This window comes from Venustampulla echinocandica (genome assembly GCF_003357145.1).
Source record: "Venustampulla echinocandica strain BP 5553 chromosome Unknown scaffold_0, whole genome shotgun sequence".
Lineage (NCBI taxonomy): Eukaryota > Fungi > Ascomycota > Leotiomycetes > Helotiales > Pleuroascaceae > Venustampulla > Venustampulla echinocandica.
Window position 1 is genome coordinate 3,014,487 of NW_022474205.1, and position 13,602 is coordinate 3,028,088.

General features: G+C 47.8%; 6 protein-coding genes across 6 annotated transcripts; 1 reads left to right on the forward strand and 5 right to left on the reverse strand.

The window, feature by feature from the left end:
- Positions 1 to 91: 91 nt before the first annotated feature.
- On the reverse strand, positions 92 to 959 carry BP5553_00926 (Uncharacterized protein; the record flags this gene model as incomplete). The annotated part of the gene is made up of 2 exons (XM_032009549.1): positions 92 to 828; positions 893 to 959. 2 exons carry the CDS (start codon positions 957 to 959, stop codon positions 92 to 94), a joined length of 804 nt encoding a protein of 267 aa, XP_031873603.1.
- A 1,273-nt stretch (positions 960 to 2,232) lies between these two features.
- On the reverse strand, positions 2,233 to 4,052 carry BP5553_00927 (uncharacterized protein; the record flags this gene model as incomplete). The annotated part of the gene is made up of 4 exons (XM_032009550.1): positions 2,233 to 2,887; positions 2,938 to 3,474; positions 3,530 to 3,780; positions 3,834 to 4,052. 4 exons carry the CDS (start codon positions 4,050 to 4,052, stop codon positions 2,233 to 2,235), a joined length of 1,662 nt encoding a protein of 553 aa, XP_031873604.1.
- Positions 4,053 to 5,870: 1,818 nt separating this feature from the next.
- On the reverse strand, positions 5,871 to 6,428 carry BP5553_00928 (uncharacterized protein; the record flags this gene model as incomplete). The annotated part of the gene is made up of 1 exon (XM_032009551.1): positions 5,871 to 6,428. One exon carries the CDS (start codon positions 6,426 to 6,428, stop codon positions 5,871 to 5,873), a length of 558 nt encoding a protein of 185 aa, XP_031873605.1.
- A 991-nt stretch (positions 6,429 to 7,419) lies between these two features.
- On the reverse strand, positions 7,420 to 7,995 carry BP5553_00929 (uncharacterized protein; the record flags this gene model as incomplete). Its single annotated transcript, XM_032009552.1, has 1 exon — positions 7,420 to 7,995. One exon carries the CDS (start codon positions 7,993 to 7,995, stop codon positions 7,420 to 7,422), a length of 576 nt encoding a protein of 191 aa, XP_031873606.1.
- Positions 7,996 to 8,698: 703 nt separating this feature from the next.
- Positions 8,699 to 9,664, reverse strand: BP5553_00930 (Isoflavone reductase family protein-like protein CipA; the record flags this gene model as incomplete). Its single annotated transcript, XM_032009553.1, has 2 exons — positions 8,699 to 9,577; positions 9,632 to 9,664. 2 exons carry the CDS (start codon positions 9,662 to 9,664, stop codon positions 8,699 to 8,701), a joined length of 912 nt encoding a protein of 303 aa, XP_031873607.1.
- Positions 9,665 to 10,471: 807 nt separating this feature from the next.
- On the forward strand, positions 10,472 to 13,063 carry BP5553_00931 (uncharacterized protein; the record flags this gene model as incomplete). Its single annotated transcript, XM_032009554.1, has 6 exons — positions 10,472 to 10,495; positions 10,575 to 10,624; positions 10,722 to 11,349; positions 11,396 to 11,503; positions 11,723 to 11,877; positions 11,932 to 13,063. The coding sequence occupies 6 exons, from the start codon at positions 10,472 to 10,474 to the stop codon at positions 13,061 to 13,063; spliced, it is 2,097 nt and encodes a 698-aa protein (XP_031873608.1).
- Between the last annotated feature and the right edge of the window lie 539 nt (positions 13,064 to 13,602).

Below are 13,602 nucleotides of genomic sequence, written 5' to 3' on the forward strand. Positions count from 1 at the left end.
TGTACCCTCCCTAGGCAACGAGAAGAAAGCTAACCAAAAACCAACTCCTATGTGCATCAACTCCATCCGATGAGGCTAAGACCTCATTTGTCTATCGTGCGGTTCCATTCATATCCTCATCCCCGTCATCATCCACTGGAAGTGCCTCCGGGTGGCCCAAGAGATTGGCCACGTTCTTCATCTCATAATGCTTCTTGCGCATCTCTTCGAACTTGCGATGTTTCTCCATCTCCTCGGAGCTTAGCCCCACATGCTCCTCGCCGGCAACATGAACAGCTTTCTCCTTGCGTCTCTGCCGCTCGGACTCATCGAGTTCGGATTCGGGGATGGCCTCCTCAGGCTCACCGAGGCTTAAGCCGGGAATCTCCTCCTCTCGAGCGCGCACGCTCTTGCCAGGGCTCTTCCTATCTAGCTCGTCCACAATGATATCCTGCGCATCTAGTTGCCGTATCTCGTCTTCATCTTCTGCGGGGTCGTAGTGCCTTGCGTACGGGGTCTTAGGCTCATCAATCTTCATGGTGGCACTCTTCTCTTGTTCTGTGAGATACAGGTTGGCCTCGTCCCACGTCAGCCGCATGTTACTGTCATCGCCATCACGAGACACAGACGATTGACTGGACTGCCTGCGTGATGTTGAAGTTGGCCGGGCGGCAGAAGAGGACCGACGGTGGCCGGCATTTTGGAGGGTGTTTTGGAGGGTTATGTCTTGGTCTGAGAGCTCGCGGTTGGCATCAGGACGTTGCGCAGCGACTGGAGACACCGCGGGAGGTGAGATGCTGACGGCGGCTTGGCGGGTTGGAGAACGGTGATAGGAATTCTTCAGTATTCCTAAAGTCCATGTTAGCCATACAACGTGACCGAAGCGCAAAGTCGCAAGTGATGTACTGCATACCTTTCGGTCTCCTTGTGGTCCCCGGGCTAGGAGGGGAGTGTCTCTGAGTCGGAACTTCTGCCTGCATCTTGTCGGTCGCCCTCGTTAGAGATGACTGTGTCGTATGTGCAGAGCGAAGTATATTTATGCTGTCAGGTCTCGTAGATCATTTATGGTGTAAGATATCGTGAGTGTGTTGTTGGTTTCCTTGTTGCTGCTTTCCGGGGCCGGTTATTGAGAGCTTCAAAGGCTTGAAGACTGGGCGCTGTTTGACAGGCGAGACGGAGTTTGTTCTGGAGAATGTTGCGCGAGTTGCTAGTTCCCGGTTTTACATAGGTACTCGTATGATTCGGGGATCGGGTTCGGACTTGATAGGCAACTCGTGCAGCTGAGAATTCGCACGGGATTTTGTGGCAGAAAGGGATACGAGGGTGAGCGTAATGGCAGCTGATTTGGGTTCGAGATGTGGTGGTGGTGGTGGTGGTGGTGACGATGACGGTGATGGGGATGGTGACAGTGTGGCGGTTCTGTCATGTGGAAAAGAGGGGCAGCTGCTGTTATTAGTCAGCGGAAATGACACTGGAACTCCTCGGACTCCCTCCCTGCTGCTGCTGCCTCTGGATTTTGATGATGGTGTGTACGCAGGAGAGTAGGACGAGTAGAATACCACAACACAACCCTCTTCCATTCATCCGACATCCGCACTCTATTCCCACCGCCCCGGCGATTCCCTCGACATGCCCTATTGGTTTGCATGCCCTGCTCTGTCATTCCGTGCGTCGACGACCGAAAAGAAGGCGCCAAACGCGACACCCGCGCTGTTCTATACCTACGCATATACGCTATAGGCTGTGCCAAAGGCATCTTGGTGCCAGGTGCATCACCGGTGCGCGTCTCTGCATACATTACGTCACATTACATTGGAACTTGTTCCTCAGAAGCTAGCTGTCCATAGACATCTACTCCGTGCTACCTCTTTACTGTGTAGATCGAAGCTGTATAGCTTCGATATGAAGCAGCCTGCTCCATCTCCAAAAGTCCCGATGGCTGGCCTTGGCAGCATAACACCGTCATCTGACAGCTTTCTCCTCGTCATTAGAGACGAGCCATACAATAACTGCCACCTGCTTCCTACGCGTTACAACCATGCACTTCAAGTGAGGTGAATCCAGGCCTTCCGCTTCATCGTCGTACCTCGTGGCCACTTGGTCCCATATGGGCTCATGCGGGTTGTAGACAGCGTTGAGGCTCAAGCGACCTTCTAGGTGGACGAAATTTTCTGTATTAATATCTAAAGCTAAGTCCAATATTATGATGTTTCTACACTGTCGAGCCGATACTCCCGGCTCCGTCTAGTCTAATTATACATCGAACAGCTCCCCTAACCCCGACGAGATGTCGCCTAAGCTAAGCCGTCTCAGAGGCATGACGTTTGAAGTAGCTTCAGTCTCCGGCTTCGCGGTATATGGGCGGCTCATATGTAGTCGAGATATAACCTCTCTCGGTCCCACCGTCGTCTGCGAACGTATAATGGGGCGTTGCTCTCGATACCTAGCCCTTGAATCGATTCGTTGCGGTGCTTGGAGTTTTGCAATCCTCTTGACCGGATCTTTGGGGGGCGGCCGGGGTATATGGTCGCTGCTACCACTTACACTTCTCACTATCGACACTGCTTCGATCATCTTCGCATGTTCTTCCAGGCTCTTCTCGTAGTCAAAGCTGGGCCGGTAAGCGTTCGACCTCGAACGCTTGACATCCGCCGTTCTTCTCCTAACTATTGGTGGCACTCTTCCTCCCTGGTGACCCAGAGGAGGCAGTGTCATACTTGGCCTCCTCAGGACATACTGTGGCGGCATTGATACTGATGATCTCCGCTGCGAGTAACGGCCGTCCCCCATTAGAATTATGTTAGTCATCGAGCCTGGCCGTGGCAGGTTCCATTCGTGTGGAGCAAGAATAGTCGGTGGGCAGTATCTCAATTGCGGACGCACCATGATGTCAGGAAATTCGGCTGACCTGCCAGAGAGTCAGTAAGTACAAGAACGGAATTGAGTCAATTGGCATACCGCATGGTTGATAAGGGCGATCTCTTGGTCAGGTTGCTGATACTACTGCTTGGAGTTATGATCCTTGGGCGTTTTTGCCTCCTTGATAGAGAGGTGTCGGAGCTGTGATCCGAACTGATGTACCCGGATGAGGACCGCGAGAAACCTGAGACTGCTGAATCTGACTTTGTCATCCTTTTTCTCTCGGGTCTTGCACCTGGATGCCTCCTATCGTCACCCCAACCTCGAGATTTTATTCTTTGCGTCGTGGGCATAACTGGCGCGAATTGGCGCTCCGGGTGTTCGTCCACTGGAAGAGGTGGAAGGTTTGGTAATGGCTTTTGTTTGCTCTTTCTGGGCTCGACTCCCCTTCGGTTCTCGCCTTCAGATGGGCTGTCCCTTTCGAATGATGATGCGCAAGATACGCTGCGGTCCAACAGATCTTCACCCGACGGGCTGACTCTGCGGGTGAGCTTTTGGGCGATGTGTAACATTTTGGGCGCCTGGAATGGATACTTGCAAGCCTCAAGGGCAGTCAAGACGGTGCCCGTTGCAAAACTATAGATATTAGCATATCGGTATGAGGTATGTTTTCAAGGGCCTAGGTACTCACCAAGCCAAATTTGAAATCGTCACATTAACCACCGCCACCTTGCAATCTCGCCCTCCACTCATGCAAATATTTTGTCTCGAGACCTCAACAATGGACGCAATCATAGCGATTATCCACATGACTAGCGCAAGTCTGGCCACGATGAAGCAGGCCGCATGAAGCCTCAATACAGGTGGTCGAACAATCCCAACAGGGTCGTTATCCATCATCGCAAAAATATGGAAGACGACATATGACATCGATAATATAGCCTATCCACGATTAGGTTAGCAGCTGAAGAGTTTCAAACCTGGAGTAGTCTCACAGCTCCTAAGATCATTCCTTGAGCAACCATCACAGTCATTCCGTGCGGGCTCGATGAGAAAGTCGAAGCCGCGATATATATCCCAGTGGTTGAAGTCGCTACCAGCACCACCACGGATATCAACACTATGCTAGGCTTTAAGATTCTCGTCGTGCGCGAAGGCTTCATTCTTTTCGGGGGCATTGCCTGCTGCAGATCCGGAATGCGCTCAACCCCCATCGCGAAAAATGAATGGAAGATTAAGAAGTAGAGAGCGACGAGAGGAAAGAGTTCTGTGGCGACGTGCTATCTTGATGTCGTTCGGTTTCTCGTCTCAGGACTCTCTTCTGCCTGTTAGATCCCAAACGCCAACGGTGCGAAATAGGTAAACATCAATAAACCCGCTGCCGCCGCTCCAGTATACACCACCAGGGCAATACGTGGCTTCGTTTTTGATATAAAGAAAGCCAGGCGTTACGATGCAAAAACGTCCTCCCAGTAATTGAAGTCAAAGTTGAGGCCTGGAGCCGACTACTCGAGCGCTCCAGGCCGCACCAAAAGAAAGTTTCACTTAGCATGCCTCACTGGAGGCTGGGTATTGGAATTGGCAATGCAGTGTAGAAGCCAAAGGAGTATAAACTGAATGGAGGAGGCTGGGAAATAATACTCTCAATACCCCGTACATGAGATACTCATTGGATTCTTGAATGTGGTTCTAAAATCGCCCTGCGCCCGCACTATGGCATTCTTGCTCGTGGCTATCTCGATAGCTCACATTTCCCTGCGAGACTGGTCCGCAGTCACACGGAACGCCGGCGCGTCCATCCTAAGATATCACTTGTTTCTTTCGGGACCTTTACTTGCCGTGGCGCTGCGACACGCGGTATCTCTTCATTTGGGACTTCTGCGACAGTTGAAATTTGTGATCGATGTAGTATCTTCGGAAGAAGGGAGTGGAAGATAGCGAGGAAACATATTTGTCTCAGAACTCAACCGAGGTCCCTGGTGATAATCTCCCATTTTATCCATCGTCACGGGACGTTACAAGTTTCGCTGATTCCTGTTCATTTATAACGCCTTGGAGGCCAAGTCGAGTTCGGTGGTTTATCGGCCTGGGAGATTCCAAGGAGTTTCGATTTTACTGGTGGGCGCGTAGCGATTTGGAATCGTCTCGATTGCTTGTATGTGATTGGGAATATGGGGTGCATTTTGCGTTTCGCATCGCAGTTATTTTGACCCCTCAGATCAGTAACATACCTATGTTAGGAATACAACGATGGTTGTTTCTTGACGAGGTATGTACCTATGAATGAGGTTTTGGCAGAGCGTACCTAGTGCTTATCCTGGCATTGGCTTTACGTCCGAACTGTGGCCCATCACTCCTGGGCTTAACGGTGTTCTAGCCGGCCTTAATATAGCTACTAAGCCTGTCAATTTCTGTTAGCAAGTGTTTCAGATATCGGGGGTAAATCTCTATCTTTTACAATCTATTCTCCACAGCGGCTTGTAGGTCAGCTATATGCCTTTTTCCGTACAGAGCGACATAGTTTTGGGCAGTTGCCAGTGTGAGCCTCCTTTTGAACTGTGCTTGTAACAGCTGTTATATTTCTTTCGCCAACAGCCTCAGTGCTACTGTCGATGATTGCTTTGCATTCTTTGATTGCTGCGCAATGCCGCGCGGCAGCCTCATCTCTTCGAACAACCTTGACATGTTCTACTGCTACAGTTCTCAGCCCCTAACTATTGGCCAGCGTACTTTCTCAACACCCGGCAGGATCCAGTGGGGGAATGGATCTCTCTCCTTTTCTTTGACAGGGGAGCCTCGTCATTTCACAGTCGACTTATGCTCCAGTTATTACACTTTGTTTTTAATAAAAAATGTATTCAATTATGAATACAATACTAGCAACTAAAACGACGAACAACTTTCTATAATGGTGTACTTGGATCACACTATGTCACTGCTGTCTATATTCTCCTCGGCCTAGTCATCTCTCTCTTCTTTTATGCCCAAACAGGCTAGTAAAATTATAACCCTTTTACTCCCCCTTCTTCGAGTTACTGCAGATCAGGGCGGTACTTTCTGCTCTTGGTCATAGGCATGAGCATCAGGCTTCCTGGTTCAGAGACTAAATGCGGCCGAATCACATCAATACCAGTAGGCCCGGCATCTGCTGAGGGATTCTGGGATCCAGTACTAGGTGCAATGTCACTCAGTGGTCCAACTAGGCCCGCCGGGATATTTCCGTAGTCCATATAAGCCATGCCTTTAACCGCCGTAAACATAACCATCGCCTCACCAACGGCTACCTTCACACCATCGATACATCTCATGCTTGCGCTGTCGTTACCGATAAATACACGGCCTTCACCCTCAGGAGTGAGGGATACTACTCGTGTCGAGGGCTGAACTGGCCAGTAGAGTGTTATCTTAGAGTTAGCATTGAACAGGATATGTATGGTTAAGTCACTTGGGTCGTACAACCAGTAGAATATATGACCATCGAGGAGGATGTGAATCCCAGGAGGGATATAAGAACTCAATTGTTCCACGGGGGTTCTAAGGTGGACCCATTTGAAAAACTCATTGACTCGAGCAAGAGATATAGTTGCCATAGCGAAGGAAATGGTTTCTACCCGAGTTGAAGCTTTGAGTATTTGTGATGGTGGACGTGGACGTGGTAGAGGTGGTGTTGATCGTTGAGCTGGTTTGCTTTCGAACTGATTTCCTTTCGGTATAGAAGATGGATACAAGTGCATAATAGCATTTTCCTACGAATACTGTTTTTATTTTATTTTAACGACCACAGGTTAAGCCATCTTTTTATTTGTTACTCTTTGTACTTTTTCCTTTGTTTTAGTGTATTATAAAATAAGAAGAGAAAGAATAATAAAGGCATGTCGGTATATTATATTAATAACAAGGAAGAACATAGATTATGACAATAAAGGGGAAAGAACAAGCATTCTAATCATTGTGCTGCTTGTAGGTTGCATTAGCATCACGTGACCAACCCCCCTTATTTTCACTGTCCGATTCCAATCCCTTATTGTCGTTCTACTTTTTTCAGTCAATCTACAATATGCACTAAATGTGATCGGGAATGAGCTTTAAGATATATCTATTGTCAAGAGCAACATGTGGATCGAGTTGCTGGATAAATCATAACGGGCCAAATCAAAGGTGCAACTAAAGACGGGCTATTAAAATTGCGATATCGGAAGAGCGATGAATCAGAACAAGCCATTGCACAAGCCCAATCTCCGGAAGTGTCATGTTGGTTGTGAGCTCATCTATTCAAAACTAGAAAACTAGAATCGAGTGGGAACCCAGGGGCAGCGAACGGATACAGGGGATCCACCCGGTGTGTATTTTCTAGCAGGAAGACGGAGAAAGGCCAGAAAAGGAAGGCAGTCGAGCAGTGAGGGGGATATCGTAGAACTAAGATAACACAAATCAATAAATTATTGACACCTTCATTAAGGAAAATTTGCGTCCTTCATTCTTGTCTACTCGGTAATAGGATGTTAAAAAGTCGATGGCGAATGTCTTTACAATTTCATACTCTCAGAGCACGGAGGTGAATAGGTTACACTCCAGACTTTATCAAGGTTCTCTTGTCAAAGTACGGCCCCGGACTGGTGAATCAGGGTCCCGGCCGCCCTGGATCGGGGCCTCCTCTGTTGTTCCTGATACGACGACCATAGATGGGGCCGCCTTACATTTAGTAGTTGAGTTGGTGTTGTCACCGTGAGCGGTAATACGTTGGCCGTACCACTCGTCTTCTGGCCGCGATACCGAAAACTCCTCCACAAAGTGGCTACCGCGGCTGCCGTTATTGCCTGGTATGAGGTTGCGAACGTCTGGTGGCAACGGCGATGCAGTTATTTCATTGCAGGTAGGTTGCGAAGATTGTGGCTGAGGGGCTGAGGGAGATGGGGACTGTTCAAAACGCATCTGGCGCTGTTGATTTGGTAGGATATTTGTCCCTTCGTCTCTCATAGGATAACCAATGGCTGCCTCGTTGAGTCTAAAGTTAGCCACTTGGTTTGTAGAAGAATTTGTATCTACAACTTGTGTATTGGAAGCATCCATGTGGACCTCGTTGGGTAGCCCTTCGGGGTTTCCACAGCTACAGAGATATCTCAGGAGAGATGCGATATTCTGAATCACTAAAGGCATCTGGAAACCTCTCAAAGTTTTGTTAAAAACTTGCGATGATGAAGTTCTCCTTGAGGTTATCTTTCAGTATAGTTTCGTTGCGCTAGGAGAGTTGATGCAGGTTTTATTTTCGCAGAATAAATAAGGTCATACGTCCTTTCCTGTTTTCTGCCTGTTCCTTGGGCAGGACAATCATATTTTTACTTTTTGTTGTTTGATTTTTGATCATAACAGCATTATATCCGGGTCCTTAAAAGAAATCTGAGGCATCGATGGTTGTTTAGATTGGCTAGTCCGTGGGGAAGCATAGACTTTGCTGACTTGTAGAACGAAAAGTGCTTAGTCTAGCTGTTGTTGTTAGGCAGAAACCTAGAAAAAGGCAGAGTGTCAATTCAAAGGAATGATATAAGGCTGAATAGCTGCGCTATAACCTTACAGCAATAAATAAAGAAGGAAATTATTTGCGTTAATACGAGGAAGGGTAAAAATAACCCATGATAGGCAATAATAGAGTTGAAGCTAATTTCTCGAACCTTTTGATTGTTACTTGACAGCCGCGCTGGTCATAAACTTGGATCTCTGATGAAAGGGCGTCTACCACTTTGCTTTGATGAAACTTGAAGATTGGCTTGGCAATAAGCCGCGGAAGATAAATGTGTTGCAGTAGGATAAAACAAAAGGCATTAATTATGGTTCCGAAGGCCTCGAAAATGCATTCATTTTCCTACTTCCCACTACTAAATATTTGCTTCAGAGTCGCCTCGAAATCAGCTTCCGCCTTCACCGAAACACCTAAAAGTTCGTTGTCAGTGGCTTTAAATAGCCCACCATATCCCTGGCCGAAAATTGAAATCAGGATGTAGTTGAATAGGATATACAGTGGTGCATCACCCTTTGCCAACGCCTTCTTAGTGTCGTTCTCCAGCTCCGCAAGGTTGACATTGATAGGCTCCCATTTCTTCTCCGGAGCGGCCTTTTTCGCTACCTCCAAGATGCGGTTCTGGGATGTGACCACGTCATGCACAAATACATCACGATTCTTAGTCTCCTCATAATGGCTTAACACGCCTACGACAGCTTGACCGACAGACGCTAGAGTTGTAGCACTGAAAAGTTGATTTCCGCCATCGTAGATCTTGGGCGTACCATCTTTCCAGTTCAGGAGGAACCCTGATTGGACTCCAAAGTCGAAGAACGGACCATTAATAATATACGTATATGTCATTCCGGGTGTTTTTGTGACCTTATCCTCAAGGTACCTCCTCGTTGCAATTTTATCCTTAAAGACCGGTAGGGCCGCAGTGGTTGGGAGGGAGGTATCACTGCCAAATTCGGAAGGCAGGAATCGTTTCACGCCTGCTGCGATGGCAGAATCGATAAGGACGGTTTGGCCTTGGAACCCTGCCACACCAACCGCTGAGATGACCGCATCTTGGCCTTGAAAGGCGGAAGTGACGGATTTGACGGATTCATAGTTGGCGCGGACGACTTTGACGGAAGCTGGGAAGCTGGCTTGGGACGATTCACGAGTAACAACGGTGACGTTGAATTTGCCGTAGTCGATAAGGGAGCCAAGAATTCGTTTTCCCAAGTTCCCCGAAGCCTATGGCTGTTAGTTAATACGCGGAATAATTGACAGGAGTTTTGGTGGCCTTACCCCCACAATCGCGACGTTCTTGATGGTGGTCATGTTGATTCTTAAGACGAAATTGGAAGATCTGGGAAAGATTTGCGAAATTGTAAAAGAGAACTGTGACCTGCTGTTCCTGACCACTTGATTCTATAAACTGGAGGAAGACTCGATTGGACTGTAGTATAATGGGAGAAAAATCACAATTGAAATGGGGAGGCTACGCATATTTAACTCTGTCTACTTGGACGTCAACGGCATCGGGCGGACAAACTGACAAACTGACACGCCGACAAGCTGAGCACTTCATAAAACGTGACGCATTGCAAAATCTTGAAAACGCGTGGTAACTTTGTAAGCCGTGTGCTATCTTAGCTAAACATTTGAGGAGTTCTAGTCGGTTGAATGTAAACATGTACAGTACTCGTAACACGTCTTACTAAAGTTACTTTGTCAGCCTTCCGGCTCCCACACAAGCCCACCGCTGGCCCCGGGCTCCCACCGGCTCCCACCGGCTCCCACTCCAATCCCCCATTTTCCGCCAATAACTCATTAATATTCATGAGCGCCGCAGAATGTGCCACAGAAGAACGCTCGAGTTTAGATTGCGGTGAGATAGGCTGGGTTACTAGGCTGCTACGCACCATGACGATTGGGATAAACACCACCGCGCAACGAAAAATCCCATCCCTCTCGATCAGGCCGCGGTCTTCTGTTATGTGCCATGGTGGGAGCACCAGCCGTGGGAGGCAGGTCTCGATGGGCTTGCAAATTTACAGAGTGTGAAAAGACTTTTGCTAGGAGAGAACACCTAAAGCGGCACGAGCGAACTCACACCTCCGCCGGCGCTCTGCATGCGTGCCAAATATGCCTTCAGGAATTCAATCGCAGGTGCGATAGCCAGTTGGTCTGCAGATCAGTTGCTCCGCGAGACCAAGTTTAAAACACTAAAATGCTGATAACCAACCAGCGACAGCCTGCAGCGGCATCTTCAACGCCATGGCGATCAGTTCAAGTCTAGTCAGTCAGGACGAAGTCAGAGGGCATGCAAATCATGTCGTAAAGGAAAGACCAAATGTGATGGCCGTCAGCCATGCTCTAAATGCATTTTGAAAAGTATGGAGTGCGTCTACGAACAGGCAGATGTCACCACTCAAAGTTATGAGTTGGAAAATATTCCAGATGGCATGCAACTGCTACGTTATGATGAGAGGACGGGTATCAACATTTTACCAGCCGTCCACGCTGATACGACGTCAGCGACCAGCCAGCCATGCCTAGAGCGACCAAATTCGCCCCCTAGATCGGAAGCGCCCCATCAGCAACGAGCAGAGGATGCTACATCCAATTCTTCACTGGCAGCATCCGTAGCAGCCCTAAAAACCACAGGGCTCCTTCGTCCTCAGTCTACTAGGCTTATCGATTGGTCCTCGTTAAGTATTCAAAAGGACAATGCTAACGATACCGAGAGCTTGTTTCCTGGGACCCGGAGCGATCTAGAAGTTGATAGCATGACCCCGCGAGCCGCTGATGAGCAGACGGAGAAGTACCACGCCATATACTTTACCCATTTCCATCACCGATGGCCTGTTATTCACCGCCCTCCATATGACCGTCGACCCTGTGATCCTGTCCTAAAATTATCGATCAACATGGTGGGTGCGTGGATCGACAACAGTCAAGAGTCGAAAAGTTATGCCTTGGCCACACATAATTATTTAATTTCTTATATTTCCTTAACATTGGTATGTGGCATTTTCCGTTACACCAGTGCTAAGTGTGCTGAATTAGTGGTCCACTCAGAACAAGAAATCTTCAAGTGATGGATTCCAAAATGGTTTACCAGGAGCCATATGTGTCTCTGCGATACTGAACATTGTTTTTGCTTTATATTGCGGGGTAAGTTGTCTATTTCATATTAATTTAGTAAAATATTGCGCATATTGTATTGCTTATTGAGTAATATAAATCGGGGATTCCAGAGTCTTTAAAATTCCCAACCCCTCTGGTTAGATACAGCGCATCCAATAACATTTCAAAAGCATCTAAGTCACTTATTCAACCTAGGCATTGTGAACTCTTAAGCATCCTAAGAGCGTTGATTTAACGAACTCATAGGAGGAGAGGCTGGTGTTCAAAGCTGTCATACTTCGTACCATACTTGTCGCCGTTCTTCGGGAAGTTGGCTTCTTCAAAGTTGAGACGATAATGGCAGATGACAGACCGGGGTACTTTTTGCCACTTCATTTATCTCTTCAAGGAGAACGACAGCGGTAAATAACATTCAAGACATCTTGCGCTGGTATATATCTGCTAATAAATCCCAGGGTGGCCGCATATCTTTTCAGAATCGACAACTATCTAAGCATAATCCGCGACCAGCCAACTGTACTTATGCTCGAAGAACTGCATTTTACGGTGCCCGTCACTCTCGCTGGTTGGGACGCCGAATCACTACTTGCCTTGGAAAGTCGTATGGCCATGGAACCCCGCTTTAGGAGTGAGAAATCTATGTCAAGTCTCATCAGAAATGCAACTTCACATTCATCAAGCTCTACGGATGATTTGATACTCGTAGAGGATGTACAGCTTTGCCTATCTGCCATGCAGGGCAATATTCGACATTTTTGGGAAACTTCTAGGGCTCACAACCTGGATGAGGCTGCCGAAGCTGCAAGAGACTCTCTGAAACAACGACTTGATAAATTGAAATCCCGCCTTGATCAGATGTCCTCACAAGACACCGACAGCGCGAAATTCGGTGAAGAACCACAACTACCTATGCGCTATTACTATGGCTACGAAGACCACTCAAAACCAGGATGGCAGAGGATTGTTTCTCAGCGACCGAAAGCACTAATTTCCGACACGCTCATGTTATTTCATCTCCTCAATCTTCATCTCTACTCAGACGTACGTACACTTAGCCGAGTAGCAAAGGATCGAGCTACCGCCAATCCGCCAGCGCTATCAGAACATCACCAGAGAGCCCAGGAGCTGCGGATAGACTCGGCGAGATATTGGACCACCACCGCCGCTGCGAGAAGAACTTTATCCCACGCCGTCCACATTCTTCTGTTACACCAAAGTCTTACTCCTATTTGGGATATGCGGAGTGGAGCCCTGGATCCAATATCCTACGTAGCGCTCTCCACTAGCGCGCTGTTGATATGGACATTCTGCAATTTCAACGGGCCCCAAAACCCCGGTTGCCCGTATCCTTTAATGCCTGCATATGGCTGCCCAACGACGTCGTCTATGGATATATTGAGTTTGTGTTGCCAGCCTCAAAGTGAATCACAAATGGAGTTTTGGATTGATACCGGGGGTCGATCGTTTGTTGAAATTGATGGCGTAGAGTTGTGTTGGAGAAATGTTGATGTGCTTGTGGGGAGATTTAAGGCTCGTATTCCGGATGAGTGGGAGCTTGCTGGAATAATTGCACCCGGTATATTGTAACTATTCGAACAAAATTCTAAGCAGATTCGTGCAAGCATGCAAAGGGATGTTATCGGGTAGCTGGGATGTGACTTTTTGATGTTTTCGATATTTCAAACAGATGGGGTAACTGAGAAAGAAACTTGCCTACCATCCTCTCTCTCTCGGCCATGATGCCTCACTGAGTTCGGGATATCGTATTATCTCCCATTACAATTAATATGATACTAAAAATGGCAGTTGAAGCCGTTACAATAATGTGAGCTAAAAAGGCCCAAAGAACTTGTTGACTCGTTACCTGCTCCTTAGCCTGAACCATTCCACCCCAAAAGTCCAGACCCCGTCTTCGCCTCCTAAACAAACCACATAATTCTCTCCGTGGTGCCCCATCGTGTACTGCTACCGTGGCTCAGTCACAGCGAGCTCCAACCCATCAAATTAGTAGAATAAACGGTTCCCTCGCGCGTAAAGGCTCATTACGCCGCCTCCAGACTTTGAGTAGTAGAAGGAAATATATCGATTTGCAAGGAACGTCATCATAGAGATTGAAATGAGTCATG